The following is a 15,208-nucleotide window of genomic DNA, read 5'->3' on the forward strand; positions in this document are numbered from 1 at the left end:
CTGCAAAGAAAACAAAATCAATCGAAATCCCTCCATTTCAGCAAGCTGAGTAGGAACAGGAGCAGACGAGTGTGTGGCTGATAATGCCCCTCCTTCATAGAGTCACTGTTTTTTCACCTCCCAACCCAATTTCAATTGTAAGACAGCCTCTTAGGCCGTCTCCTCTGACGGGCAGTGCTCCACTCAGGGGAATTTGGACAGACACTCTCAAAACAGCAGTGTTTTGGAGCCGAGTAATCTACAGAAGAAGGAGGAGGAAGATAAGCACAATGTTAGTTCTGGTCATATGCAATCGAAGCTGACAAAGCATCCATCATCCTGTACAATATTAGCCTTTAAATATTCAGCTTTATCAGTTCCCCCATTCCTAATCCATCATTAACCACCCCATGAAGCCTCAGCTGATTAGCCCCACCTCTGCAGCTTGGCAACCCATTAACTATTTATTATTTGTATTTAATTGAACTCTAGTAGCAGTGGAAAACTCCAACCAGACACATTTCAAAACTGGAACAAAGGAGATGGTGCCTTGCCTAAAGGAGTTCATGGTCTGGGCAAGAGTGAAATGCAGCAAAGAGGAAATGACAGCCATGCTGAACAAAGGCTTACTCACATGCCCCCTGTTAAATTCCCCGCCCCACAAATCTATAGATTTTCTATGGACTTTTTTGCCAGTGATTTCCATCTCAGCATCCCTTAAAATCACAGAAGATGATGCGATTTGGGAGGGTCCAGCAGAAAAAAATGGGATTTTGTATGTTAGGTGAAAAATAGATTGAAAAGCTCTACATAAATCATTCCACAATTACTAGGTAGTGATACAACCCAGGGATTAAAGTCATAGTGTAGTAGGAAACTGGCAAACATATACAACATACACATTTTATATGGATTTAAATAAATAAATGGAAGCATTTCTCAGTCAAAATGCTCATTTCTCAGGGACTAAATATATGTAATTTATGAAGTGTTATTTATATTTTGCTGCTTGCTATTCACATGCATAATGAAAACATAGATACCATGCTAAATGTTCTTTCTGCTAGTAATGCTGGGTTTGAGGGGAGAAGATCTGTACACCTTTTTCTGTCTTTCTGTTTTTTTACTTAGATGGGAAGCTATGTATTCTCCACCGAGGCTGGCTGCACATTTCCTCTGAAGTAAACTTTGCAGAAGTCACCGGTGCCTTTGTTACCTCCACCTGGGTTTCTGTACCTTTCTATTTATGAGTCCCCTTTGAAGCATGCCTGAAAGATCCAGTTCCCAAGACAGCCACTACCCACTCCCTGAGCAGTGCCACACAGCACGAGCACTCCGCACCAGAGACTCGGCACTCGCTTGCTGTTTACTGATCAACTTTAAAGCCCAGAGCACTCGAGGAAATGGTTTTCTAAGGGGCTTCTCTCCCTCTGTGCCCACTCGCTGCCTCGCTACCAGGTGGAGAGTAATGTTTGTCTGGGAACCGAGTCTCAATATATGAAAGTCAACCTGGATGATAAAGAAAATGGTTTTAAAATTTGAGTTAGAAAACCCAAGTTAAACAAAATCATTTGATTCCTTTCTTGTAATTCTGTGTCTGAACAAAATAATGTATTTTAAGTAGCACTGACTAAATGGCTTTGGGGAAATTAAAACAAGATAAACAAAGATATTCATCTATGCTATACTGTACTATCTATACACTTTCCCCCGGTCCAGGTAAACCCTTCTGTTCAATATAGGTGTTTTTTAGTACGATTCCCTCTGCTTTTGAATTTATCCTGATGTCAATCTGTTGGAGACAAAGAGTGGTGACCCTCAGGGTACAAGGGGCAATGCATTTATTTTTACCTAGCACTTGATTCACTTGCATCTGTTCTTTTAATCCCTGTAATTAAAGTGCCTGCCTGCCACTTCAGTACATGCTCTAAAATGATTGAAATTTGAACATTATAGCAGCCATAGTTACTGCTGCTGTACAGGAAGAACAATTGATCTAGACCAACACAGTTAAGTAAGCTATAGAAGGGAAACCATAAGCTACTAATGCAAAATAGAATATAAGGGTATTGAGTCAGATGAAAGGAGCATCTAAGGTAGCATACCCTGTCTCTGATAAAAGCCAGTATGAAATGCTTAAGGGAGGAGAATGAGAAATCGAGCAAGTACGGAGAAGTATGTCCTGTGACATGTCTGCCCAGCTTCCAGCTGACCACACGTTAGAGACCTCTTAACCCAGATGCTCTATCAAGTCTATCACATTTAATAAACCAAATGGATCTGTTTTCCAGAACTTCCAAGTCTGGCTCTTCTAAGCTCTTCTTTGAAGCTGTTTAGACTTTTGCTCCCCCGAACATCCTGTGGACATGTGTTCCACAGTTTTATTATACGTTATGTGGAAAAAACCTCACTTCATTATGTTTATTTTAAGCCTCCTAACTAATAGTTTGCATTCAGAGCCAGTGAGGCATGCCCAAGCTAGTCTAAAAGAAGCCTTGAAAAACATCTCCATCCCTTTCTGTTTTATTAATTCCCCCCATCTTCCTTTTTTTCTCTCTCATTCCCTCTTTCTTTTATCCTCATATTATCTCTGGAGGGTGTTAGAAGCTACGCAGGCATCTGATTTACAAATGCATGCCTATAACATACCAAAATTCAAATGACCGAAAGCATGGCAGTCCTTCAGAGACACTCTTCCACGATGATGTCACTTGCTTGTAAGTTTAGTCTTAAACTTTGGCACCTCGGTTCCTTTCTGAGCTCCCGAGTGACGGTGACCTGGTTTTCGGAGGTGCTGAGCACCCACCACCTCCCGGGGGGAGCTGCAGGCACTCGACGCGCACAAGAGAACACTTTTATGCAAAGCATCTGCCTGGCTCTGGGCACTCAAGTATTAAATTGTTATTCTGGATTCAGCTTCACAGTGTAGTGACACAGGAAATCGTCAGCCCTGGAGTGAAATTAAGAACCTTAGGACTGGCGGTGCAACCCTTACGTATGGTGATTTAAGGTAAGCAGTCCTCTTGAATTAAATATTATTAAATGTGAATCTTCCCATTTTTTCAGGATCAGTGGCAAATGCTACAGAGGACAGTCATCTTACAGACTTTGTGTAGTATAAATGTATAGATCATTGCTATATCAGGAGTCCTGCTTGGACATCTGATTTTCAGCTTTATATCTGTTTCCGCAGTAAAACACACCAAAACTTTAACTTACACGTTCACCTGCACAATCATCCAATAGATACACTTTCCATCTGCCCTATAATTTTTCCTCTTTCTCTGTTCCTCTCTCACTCTTGGAATTTGCTCAGACCTATTCTCTAGCCAAAAGTATCTTTTTTTTTTTCCTTCAGTGTACTCCTCTTTGCATTTCTTTTTGCTTTCTCACCACCTTTCTATGTGTCAGCCTTGTTCCAGTTCTTCTCCCCAATGGCATTCAGAACTCCTGCTACTTTCATACACTCTCACCATTTTAAGCCGCTTTCCCACATGCTCCCTTTCACGGAACACCTTCCTTCCACTGATTTCCGAAGCACAGATGCTTGTTCGCTTTCCATGATGGCAACAACAGCTCTAAAAGAAACATATCATTTCCCCTCCTGCAATTCATGCACAAATGCCTGGCATGTGCTGCCTGGAGAAAGCCTTTCGACTTTGAATTTCCTTGCCTTTGTGGAATCTGTGAAAAAGTCTGATAAATTACAGCTTTGGCAGTTATTTCAAATAACTTTATTTGCAGCCAACTGAGGCAAAATCTGTCAATGGTGCCATCCCCGTATTCTTTCAAAGGTCATTGGCATTTCATGAGTGAGCTTGAAGTCAAGCTGGTTCAAAGGGAGGCTCACATTTCATTTTTTTCCAAGAAGGTTAGGTTACATGTTCTAAGGGTGACAGGACTGTCCTACAAGACATAAGAGCTGGGTTCTAGTTGAGGCTGCGAGACTCTTCAAGTACATGTGTTTTGTCACTTTATCTCTCTCCTGATGATCTCTCATCTGCGAGGTAGCTGTGATACTGACTGGTAGTTGTAATATTAGTTAACAACAGACAAGAAGACCCCAACTAATCATATGGGTGGCTAGGTTTTGAAGTTGGCCTTGGACCTGGTTTTGGTGTGGGCAGTTCAGGTAAAGCCAATAAACCTCAGTCTACGGCTCCTCACTCCGAGGCTTAAGAGGTGCGAGTTGTCACACACTTACAATATGTGAGAGGCAATTTCTCGTGTTGTCCTGGGGGGTGAGAGGAAGCAATACAGACCCTTGGCTCTGCAAGCCAACTGAATCGCTGCCTGAGCTTGCAGGAGTGATGGTGCACCTGGGGACCTCTAGTGATACTCAAAATAAACCACAGCATGGCAGGGGTTGACATGTATATCTGTGGTAGGAGCAGGATTCCAAGCCATGCTAATCGAGATATGCACGGAGTTCCTGAACCTCGACTCCTGGAAGTTATCCAAAGCTGAAGTCCTGTGACAAGCCTTCGCCATGCCGGCTGGGTGGTATGGAAGTAGTATGTGACTCTCTCTCATCAGCACCCTCCGGTGATCTGAAAGGGAGTAGTGGGGACAAGTCAATTCTGTTTTAACTGGTAGCGTTGTGAAAAGAAATTGATAACCATACGTGACTTCGAGAATCTCAGATGGAGATGAATACATACATTGGTCCTGGCCTAAGGCAAACAATCTTACCTGTGTAGAGAAGGATTCTCAGGACCGTCTTTGAGCAGAATCTATTTTTGGTTATGGCAGTAAGAGACATAGATTATTATCATTAATGTTACATGCATGATTTAATTAGAAAAAGCAACACAGTTCAGGAAAACAAAATCTTTCCAGATAATAGTTATACTAATTGCCTAAAAGATTATAAATCAAAGGAAGTTGAATAAATTGCAGGAGAAATGGGCCAACAAGAATCTCATGATGTTCAGCAAAGAAATGCGAAGTCCTGCACCTGGAGAGGAATAATGCTTGCAGTAATACAGGTGGGGGACTGGCTAGAAAGCAACTTTGCAGAGAAGACCCTGGGGACCCTGGCATTCAACAAGCTGAACATGAGCCAGCAGTGCACCCTTGCAGCAAATAAGAAAACGTAAGAAAAAGATTTTTTTACTGTGAAAGTGGTCAAACACTGGGACAGGTAGCCCAGAGACGCTGTGGAGTCTCCATCCTTGGAGATATTCGAAACATGACTGGACACAGAGCCAACCTGCTCTGCTTTGAGCAGGGAGGTTGGACTATATGATCTCCAGAGGTCCCTTCCAATCTCAGCTATTCTTTGATTCGCTGAATAAAGAACATTTTCCTATGCTGAAAATATGTGCCGCATCCGAGTCCTGAATATATTTCTGTTATATATTTCCAAGATATGTTTGGGGTTTTTTTGACAGACTTTTAGCCACAGTGATGTGAATGCATTGCTATTATATATTAGGATGTGTAAAATTCATGTAAATATAACTGAGAAGATCAAGAGATTGAATCACATGTCATGTAGGATTCTGGTGAGATGCTGGCAGGAAAGCAAGCATTGCAGCAGAAGAGTAACTGTCAAATAATGACATGTCAGAGCCCAACTTTACCCAAGTCTATATCATTTAGTATACGTGACTGTAGATACCTTGACATGTTTCTTTAGGTCCAGGAAAGAAATGAATAACCCACTGTATGTTGAATATGCAATGCAGGGGGTAATTTGGACAAAATGATGTAATGTTTTTGAAAGCATGACAAGAAAATTAAGGATGAAGAAACTCCAGAATGACTTTTATGAATGAAAAGAACCTGTAATTGTTTTCCATCCCTTGACAGATGTTTCTTAAACTGACATACTATATCATGCAACAAAGCTCACAGGGGAAATACAGGATTATGAGAAAATTTATAAACCACTATCTTTATTGTAAAAAATTCTTTTATTCTTCACAGAAAGACAAAGACAGGAGGGATGCCTTTTAGGAAGAACTTGATGTAGATTACTGTAATAATATTTTCAGGAATGTATCAGCACAATTGATGTATTAAAAAAAAAGAATGAAGTTAAAAAAAGGGAGAACTTTCTGCTGTATCCCAATCCTACACAACCTCTCCCCCTCTCCTCCTGTCATTGTAGCATCTGGGAGACTTACCCATTTATTAAGTGAAAATAAGAAGACTCTCTCCTGCCTTCTTCTGTGTGGAGAAGTACAAGAATGGGAAGGGGTGGAAATGGTCATTGTCGAGAAATGATAGTGAAGAAATAGGTGCCCTGGCTGTAAATGTTCTCAGTTCACCTCGGAGGGAGCTTTACAGCTGTGGGACAGCTGCAGAGAGCACAAGTCTCCACCCCTCACCCGTTTTGCTTCTGAGTTTGACATTCCCTGCTTTCAAGGTATGTGAGAAACAGGGGCTGGACACACAGAGAGTAGGAGGGTTTCTCAGGTACCTCAGACCTTCTCCAAAGTAGCATTTTGGGTGTCAGCTGCAAGGAAATAAGAAGCCCTCAAGAAAGTAGGGCTTGGTATATGATCTCGCCAACCTGTATGACAGAGCAAGTAGGCCACTGTTTTGAACGAAATGAAACTTTAAAAGATTCACAAGTTTCATTCTGAGGTACAGTCCTTAACCGTAATGAAGTCTAGAGGTTGCAAATGCATAGTTTGTCACAGCCAAGTTCAAGTCTGGAATAATGTGTCTAAGTTTCTTGCTCATCCATAGGTCCTTCGTATTCCTCTACCTGATCTTTGGCATTGTGTGCAATATGAAAGCATCACAGCAGAGTCACTGAATAACCACAGTGGATACATAGGGTGTAGCATAGACAGATGATAAAGATTTTTCCCCAAATTCAATACTGGTGTCTGGGGCATATTTTACGAATTTGGTTTTTAATGCATTGCTGATAACCTTTTTAAAGGCTTAATATTGATTGATTTTTAATGATGTGGGTGTTCTCTGATGCTGAAGAAGGAAAAGACTTCTTGCTTACTGTTGGTGTAGGAAACATGAAAAATGAAACAAAAACCAAAAAGGCATTTTAACAGAAGACTCGGAAGTTTTTAACAAAGAACCAGAGAAACAAGTTAACGTTTCTTTCTGTTTATCAAATTATGTAAAGTTTCAGGCAAGAAGAGCAATCATTAATTAATGATGTAATAAGTTAAATAAAGTTCCACTATGTTTGCCAGAACTTCAAGAAGCATTAACAGTATTAAGGCTCTCTCTAGCCATTAATCTGTACAGATTTGACACTGATACCCTAAAGCAGCACAAAAAATGAAATCTTCATCAATATTAAAATACCTGCAAACATTTCCAGACCTTCATATTTGGAAAGCCGCCACTACTCCCATTTCAGCTGCCATATTGTGTCTGCTTCGGAGAGGCTACCTCTTGACATTTTGCAGAACGGCCTCTAACCATCTAAGGAAACTCTGGACTGAGATTAGTATCCACAGCAGAAAGGAATCTACAGACACTTCTGTGTGTGAGCAATGCCGCGGGCGTTCGTCCAAGGTCAGGAACGAGTGGAATGTACCCCTTCTCAAAGGTATGGGTGAAATAACATCACTGAAGTGGAAGTGAGGATTGGGTGGAACTGAAGCGAGGGAGAAGTCCACACGCATGTTTTCCAGGTGTATGAAAATGGCTGGCTATACTTAAAAAAAAAAAAGATTGGGAGCCAATATTTTAATTATTCAGTGCATTTATTTGCTTCCGATGGCACAAATAATCTATCATCACCTTAGCGTGTCGTACAAAAAGTCAAAGGAACATTTCCACTTCACGTCAAATGAAAAAAGAAAATCGACGTAACGGTACCTTTCTATGAACACATATAATGAGTTTCTTTGTTTGATTAAACACTTCAGCAAACCAACTACCTGCATTTAAATTGCTGTTTATTAAGGCTTCACCTGGGATACAGGTGAAATGCGAAGAGGTTAGCTTGTGAAAGACGGCGTAGACGTGCTTTCCACAGTGACTGGCATTACTAAGCAACCTGATGGAGAGCCGCCACCACCTTGGCAAGCAGGGAACAATAAGGTAAGCTATCAGCAATACGAGGGGAAACCAGTTAAGAGCCGCACCGTCATTTTGGCCTGCAACGCCGCGGCTGTCACTGGGAAAAACCCACCGAAGCCTCCCCCCCTTTTCACCTTCAGCTTTCTCCCTACGTGCGGGGGTGTCCATGTGCGTTTCTACGTGCATAAGCGCACGCAGACTGGTGCTTGCACGCATTTTGGTATCCGAGGTGCCATGATGCGTTTCCCAGCCTGTTGAGAAGGAGAGGAACAGGAGGGGGAGCTCTCGCCGCAGCCGCGGCGGCCCGGGCCGCGCCGGGCGGAGAGGCTGCCCCGGGCCGGGGCCGCGGGCCTCGGCCCCTTCCCCCCGCCTGGCGCGGGGCTGCTGCAGTCGTGACCCCGGTGCTCCCCGTTTTGCCTCTGCAAACCGTCGCGTCGTTGCCAGCCTGCCCGCAGACTGCCGTTTGTGTGATGCCCTCGCCTTTTAAAACCTTTGGCTTTGAAGCCGTCCTGCCGCTTGCATACTTACCGGCTGGAAAATCAGGCCCGCTTGTTTATCTCCTCCTCTTCGGTACGCAATAACCAGAAGAAATAGCTCAGTACGAATATTAACGAGAGTTACACGTTAATAAAGACCAAACTGAGGAACTTAGTTATGGCAAAGTGTTGCTTTCGTGTTACCTAAAAAGCAACTCCGGTAAGTGGATAGCTGCCCTTTTAAAACACGCAAATACTAATAAATAGCAATATGAATAATAGAACATAAATTAAACCTGGGGCGATTTATTTTAGGCAGCTCATTTGCACCTGTCATTTTATGAACGATACTTGTTTTTCGGAAGTCCAGATTACCGTGCTTGCAAAAATCCCAAGTGCAAATTCAGAGCTGGAAATGCAAAGCCGTGGTAGAACAAAAATACGGAGCTTGGCAAAGCACCTTGGGTGTAAAACACACGCTTGGGCAGTGGAAGGAAAAGCTCAGGTGCTTGCCGTGACTCAGATACAGCAGGGACCTGAACCTCAGCCTTGCAGGTGACTTAGCGACCACCGAAAGGCAGACCACGTGGCTTTTTTCTTCCCAACTTCGAAAGTAACCAGTGAGCTAACCAAACAAACCACCAACCCCAAACCCTTGAACAGGCAAGACAATGAGAAACTTACTCTATTGCACTGTGGTCAGAGTACGCACTCATCGTGGGAAGCCTGATACGCAGTTCCTACTCCTTTTCGAGAAGAGTTACAATAAGGAGTAGGAAGCCTTTTTCCCCTCACATTGAAGAATCTTATTTTTGCTTTGAATGAGAATGGAAACATATTTTGAAAACCCTGCATTATTTTTTTAAGAACGTGGGATTCTTGCTTTCCAATGCACACTATATAATAGATTGATTTAAAATCACCGTGGAAATTTCACAAGGAATTTGGTCTCATTAAACTCAGGAGCAAAATCTTCACTGATTTCCACAGGATCAGGATTTCATCTTTGGCTGAAAACTGCTTACTGATACCACGTACCCCAGTATCTCTGTCTGCTAGAGTAAATGCGAGCAGCCCTATTGATCCAATCAGCCACTTTTATTCACCTGTTTAAGATGTTCACAGAATCCATATTGAGCACTGCTGAACCAGGTTTCTTTACCAAAAATACAGGTTTTCACACAAGAAATATGTGCTGTCACAGTTCAGTAAATGTATTTAATGTTAGGGTCTCTGTAATGTAAATACCAGATTTATTTTCTCATAACTTTTTTGAGACATTCAGATCAATGCCATTGTATGACTGACAAATTTATGGCTTCCATACATTCTGATATTCTGCCTCCCCTTACGAGTTCACGAGCTACCATTAAAACCTGAAAGCATTCCTTTTTATTAGTCATTCCCTCCCCAGTAACAAGTGGAATAATTAGATGGTTTCCAAAACTTATTTCGGTATCTACGATGTGTATCAGATAACATCTGAGCACTCTAAATGCATAAACTTCTGTGTTGACAGTTGATGGTCCTCCATATGCTATCACTAGAAGAACAACTTCCCAAGAATATGTAGTATAATAATACGCAATATATAAAGGTAATAACAGCTCTGGAAAAGTAGGAATCGTGACAGTTGCAGAAATAATCTGCTGTCAGATGAAGAGGTATTATTATTAGGACACAGAGAGGTGGAACTTTTGTGTCCATCCAAAGCCTATATTAGATATTGAGAAAAACATGGCTCTAAGACCATGGCTTTCATCTGGTGGTTGATGAGGTACTGGGTGACTGGAGGCTGTTTTTCAAGGAGCTTACCAGAAGTAGCTGAGATAAGTGAGCCTGCTGTCAGGAGGCATAAGTTCACATCTCCATTCAAAAGTATTCGGAGTGTGCAACTGGAAAAAACCCCCAATTGAAAGCCACTATTTTTGGTGATCAAGAAGTGAGGATCAGCATTCAGAACTGGTAGCGAGAGGGGTGGGAAATGCTTGAATTTACAACCAAACCTTCAGCCGTTAGTCAGGAAAACTGGAATGACGGATTTGATCCTGAAGACATTCATTTTGGTCTACTCACTGTAACCTGCTGAAGACAATTCGCATCATCTGGGCTTGCAAATACACTCTCCAAAGTCCCTTCCAATATTAAAGGAAGTTCTGTTTGTGTTGGGAGTTCGGGATTAATCTTTTTGTCACATTATCAACTCAGTCCGTTAAATTTATGCAGCGAAACAGTGCTTTATTACAATATACATAGTAAGCGTTGAGAAGTAGTCTTCAGATGTTTCACTGAACAAGAACCATTTGAGGCAATACTCTGTTTAGCAGAAGTTCTAAGGTTTTCGTTAAAACTCTGCTGTCAGCTCTACAGAGAAGCTAGTGATACGTCCCTAATACAAGAATTAATTTTGCCTTTTTCATTAGAGTGACTTCATGCATCAGCAAGGTGGTGGCGATTCGAAGCAGAATAGTTGTCTGAGATTGGCTTGCTTTTTCCAGCTAAAGGTTTCAAAGACCTCCAAGGCTACATGAGATTGTGTTTATAAGCAACTTCCCCTTGCGCTGCCTGTTTTATCCCTGCTGTGTGAGAGAATACATTGAGATTCTGGAATATCTCTTGTACTTGAGGAGAGCTCAAGCGTACCGATTCATTTGTAATAGAATACAGTGACCAAAACATAGAGGTGAGGTTGCTGGTGGCGGTGGTGGGGCAGAGAAGGAGGGAAACCTCCCTATTAAACACCATCCATTGGAGCTTACTTGTGGAGTCACAAATTAGTTTCCCCAAGTTTCAGAACTCACTGTATTTTAAAATACTGCAGGCAAGAAAAAAACAAATCTTGGTTCTTTCTCATGCTTGCTGCTGGTGAGTCTGAGGCCAGACCTTGCGTTCCTGGGGTGCGCAGAAGGGACCGAGCCCACGGCACGACCCTCTCTGCAGCTGACTCCCGCAGCTCCTTCGGTGCCGGCAGAGCCTTCTCGAGGGTCTCTGCGGGGTCCTGCCGCTCTGCGAAAACGAACGATCAGATCTGTTTTTTTCCAACATCTGCCTGATTCTTTCAGGCAGCGAGGGGAGTGGCAGCACCTTCGCTTCACAACGGCCGTGACCTTAGCGCTGCGGATGGGCTCTAGGATTTTACAGACTGAGGTCTGGTTGCTCTCTCACCTTTCGATGCTCGCTGCTCTAACAGCTAAGACCATGCAAAATCCCAGTTTCTTCCTATTTTCAGTGCCACAGGGGAAAATGCGCTCCGTGTCTCTAGTCACTCTGCCATCTGAAGCAGGCAAGCAAGGCTCATTTTAGTCACGAAACGAGCAAAGGAGTTGTGCTCAACTTTTCATACTGAAAAATGTCAGCGATTTAAGCTTCAGAAACAGAGAATGTAAATTAGACATTGTTGCACGCAAAACGAACTTATCTTTGACAGGCTAAACAGAGATTTTTATGGGGAGCCTACTCATACCCACACGGAACGCCGTTTATCTTTCGACTGCGGGGTTTTTTTCCCCCAAAATGTATAATTTTAAGGTGTACCGCAGTCATAACGAGAAACCCCGTACAATTACAATTTTGACTAATGGAACAATGGACACCCCCGTACTGTACTGTATTGTCTCGGGTAATTAGGGACTGCCAGGGAGCGGGAAAGCGCAACCCAGAAATAATCAGTGTATCCCCCACGGCGTGTACCGTAACCCAGCACCTCGCCGCTGAAGCGCGTCCCACCAAACCATTCATCCTCACCTCCCAGGCGCAGATGAAGGGAAAAACAGGAGCAACCAACGCTCGGCGCGGCGGACAGCCCCGTCTGACTGCGGCGGGGACGGGACGGGACGGGACGGGACGGGGCGGGACGGGCGCCGGGGGGAGCGCGGGGGGCCGGGCCGGCCACGCAGGGGGGCCCGGCGGCGGCTCCCCGGCGCTGGGGGCAGGCCGGGCCGAGCCCCCGCGTGTGCGTGGGGGGCACACGGCCCCCCACCCCCCCGCCGTGCCGGCTGTGGGCGGGGGCGCGCCGCCCCCTCCCCCCCGCCCCTCTCCGCCCGGTGCTCGGCGCGGCGCCCCCCCGCCGGCTCCCATGGCGGGCAGCGGCGGCCGATTCGGTGCCGGCAAGCCCCGCCCGCCGGCGGGCCGAGGCCGGCCTCCCCCTTCCCTCCGCCGCCCCCTCCGCGGCAGCCCGCCAGCAGCGCCACAGCAGGCGCGGGGCCGGCTCGCTCCGCGCTGCCTCTCGCCCGCCCGCCCCGCCGCCCCGCCGCGCCGCGCCGCGCCGCTCCCATGCAGGCCGGCGGCGAGGCAGAAGATGGCTGACTCGCCGGGGCACCCGCGCCCCTGCCCGCCCGCGCCCCCCGCCCGCCCGCCGCCGCCGCCGCCGCCGCCGCCGCGCTCCCCCCGGGCCCTCCGCGGCGCCGCCTGCCACCACTGAGAGCCGCCGCCGCCGCCCCCCCGCGCCCCTCCCGGCCCCCCCAGAGCACCAGCAGCCATTTCATCTCCACCACCAAGTAGGCGCAAAAAATGGCAGAAATGGAGAAAGAAGGGAGACCTCCCGAAAATAAAAGGAGCAGGAAGCCGGCTCACCCGGTGAAGCGGGAGATCAACGAGGAGATGAAGGTAGGCGCCTGTGATGGGGAAGGGAGCGGGGGTCCCCCCCGCCCCCCCGCCTCCGTGCATGGAAATGAAATAAGAAAGGATCTCTTGTCATTTTTTTTTTTTTGTAGGATGCACTGAATGTGTCTCAACTCCGCCTCCTGGGCTGAAAACAGAGACGAATTCACAGGCTGCAAATCCTGTTCATTGACCAGCTTTGATTTATTTATTTTTTAAAAATAACTCTCCCTCCTTGGGCTTTTAAGCTCCTTGGGTGCCGGCGATGAGCCCTTTTTTTTTTTTTCCTTTTTTTTTTTCCTTTCTTTAGCCATCCCCTCAGGTAGCTGGGAAGCCCCAAAGTTAGGGAAGAAAGGGACCTCTTTTAAACACCGTATTTCTCTCCTTTTTCAGTAGCCAGCTGCAACTGTGTAATTAAATTGTCAAAGCGAAATGTTACGGTCTGAGCCGCGCATCATTCCCGCACTTCGGCGCGGAGACCCCTGTTCTCTCCTTCTCCCTCTCGCCTGCCTCTCTGCTTTACCTGCTCCGCTTCGCAGTTCATCGCAGCGGCAGGGGTGCTGCTGAAGGGCGGCTGTCCGAGGGCTGCTTGCGATGGCAGGGTGTATTTACCCTCCGGAGGGCTGTCCTGCCTGATAGGAAGCGGTGCCAACCCAGCTGTGCTCTGGAGGTAGCGCTTGAGGCGGCCGCTCCAGATGTTAGGAGGGCTGCGGTCGCAGAAAAACGTGACTTCGGGACTTCTTTTATCATTAGGTCGCTGCTCCAGGCTTGAGCGGTTCTATTTTTTGCGCCTGTTTTCCATGTCTGTTCCGCGTCTGTTTGTTTTACGTCTCTTAATTCCCCAAAGTTGGGAACAACGTATTGGGAGACTTCAGCTGAACTTGTTGTTGTTTAATGCACAGATAAAGTGACTAAAACGGCATAGTCTGGTTATGAGATAAAGCTGCTGACATTTAATTTGAATATGTCATTTATTAAAAGGCTGATTGTAAGCGGAGGACTGCCTGGAAAATGTCACACATTCGCGTAGTATGTATGCTATATAGGCGAGGATATAAGTATGCATGATGCCTACTGAAAATACCTTTGCTTTCCGGAGCGTTGATCTCCCCATGTAAAATTAAACGGGAATGCACAATCCCCTCCCCTCTCCCCTCTGTTGCACGCCACTGATTTCGGTTAGGTGCCCTTTCCTGCCTAAGGCAGGCGTTCTTGCTCCTGCTGCCTGCATAATGAGCGTGTACACAGTTCTGCGTGCAACATCAACTGGAAATGTGGACAAGAGTAGTATTAGGGGAACGAACGCGTCGGTGCATCTCTTTGGAAACAAACCGTACTAGTTTCAAGTCCCGAGGAGCGGTATTATTCTTTACGAGATATATGACACATCCTATTTTCGGAGAGGGCTCTGTGCAGGCACCGGAGAGTAAGAGTCATTGCTCATGGTAATCCCACATAGTTTGGAGGACTGCGGAGGTCTGTAGTATAGGGCATTGGCCCCTTAGAGCATCGCCTAATGCGATCTATATGGATTGCAGCTTTTAAGTTTCATAGGTTCTAGAATTACAAATTAGCTAATTTTAATCAAAACATGTGAAATGTTATCCTGGCTGGATATAAAGGCTGACTGTGCTGGATCCTCTGGGTTTGTTTTGTTTACTTTGGCTGCAGGCACACTCAGCGGTTTGGGAGATAGTTGTTCTTCTACAGTATAACAGATGTTTGTCTGAAAGGGTGAGGAAGAAACAAAAACAACATTGTGTGAAGGAGAAAAATTACACAATTTTAAACTAATGCTTTGATATTAAGCACTGGCGTTAGCCTTCGTGTAGAGAGTTTCTCTTTTTTAATCACGGGTAGCTGCTTAAGGTTAGAAACCTCAAGATTTCAGCTGACTTAAAAATTAAAGGCGGGTAGAAACGGCATTTTGAACCGATGTGATTTCTGGTCGAGAGTGAGGTAGCTGATGGCAGAACCTTTCACAAAACACAGGCCAGCTTTCAATGTAAACTACGCTATATATGCTGTGCTGGGAGACTGCATTTTTAGTAGGACAGTTGGCTGCTATCATCCAAGAAAGGGAAAGAGAAGGGGGAGGGAAAAAAAAAAAAGTGGTTTGAATTTTTGACTTGTTGAGAAAGTTAAAA

General features: G+C 45.3%; 1 protein-coding gene across 2 annotated transcripts in view; it reads left to right on the plus strand.

The window, feature by feature from the left end:
* Nucleotides 1-12,632: 12,632 nt before the first annotated feature.
* The window catches only part of SOBP (sine oculis binding protein homolog), a 116,854-nt gene continuing 114,278 nt past the window's right edge, over nt 12,633-15,208 (plus strand). For both annotated transcript variants that reach the window (XM_075498493.1, XM_075498492.1), the window contains exon 1: nt 12,633-13,067. In XM_075498493.1, coding sequence (XP_075354608.1) covers nt 12,972-13,067 — 96 coding nt within the window. In that variant the 5' untranslated portion in view covers nt 12,633-12,971. The remainder of the gene's footprint in view (nt 13,068-15,208) is intronic.

The sequence above is a fragment of the Mycteria americana genome, chromosome 3 (assembly GCF_035582795.1).
Source record: "Mycteria americana isolate JAX WOST 10 ecotype Jacksonville Zoo and Gardens chromosome 3, USCA_MyAme_1.0, whole genome shotgun sequence".
Taxonomy (NCBI): Eukaryota; Metazoa; Chordata; class Aves; order Ciconiiformes; family Ciconiidae; genus Mycteria; species Mycteria americana.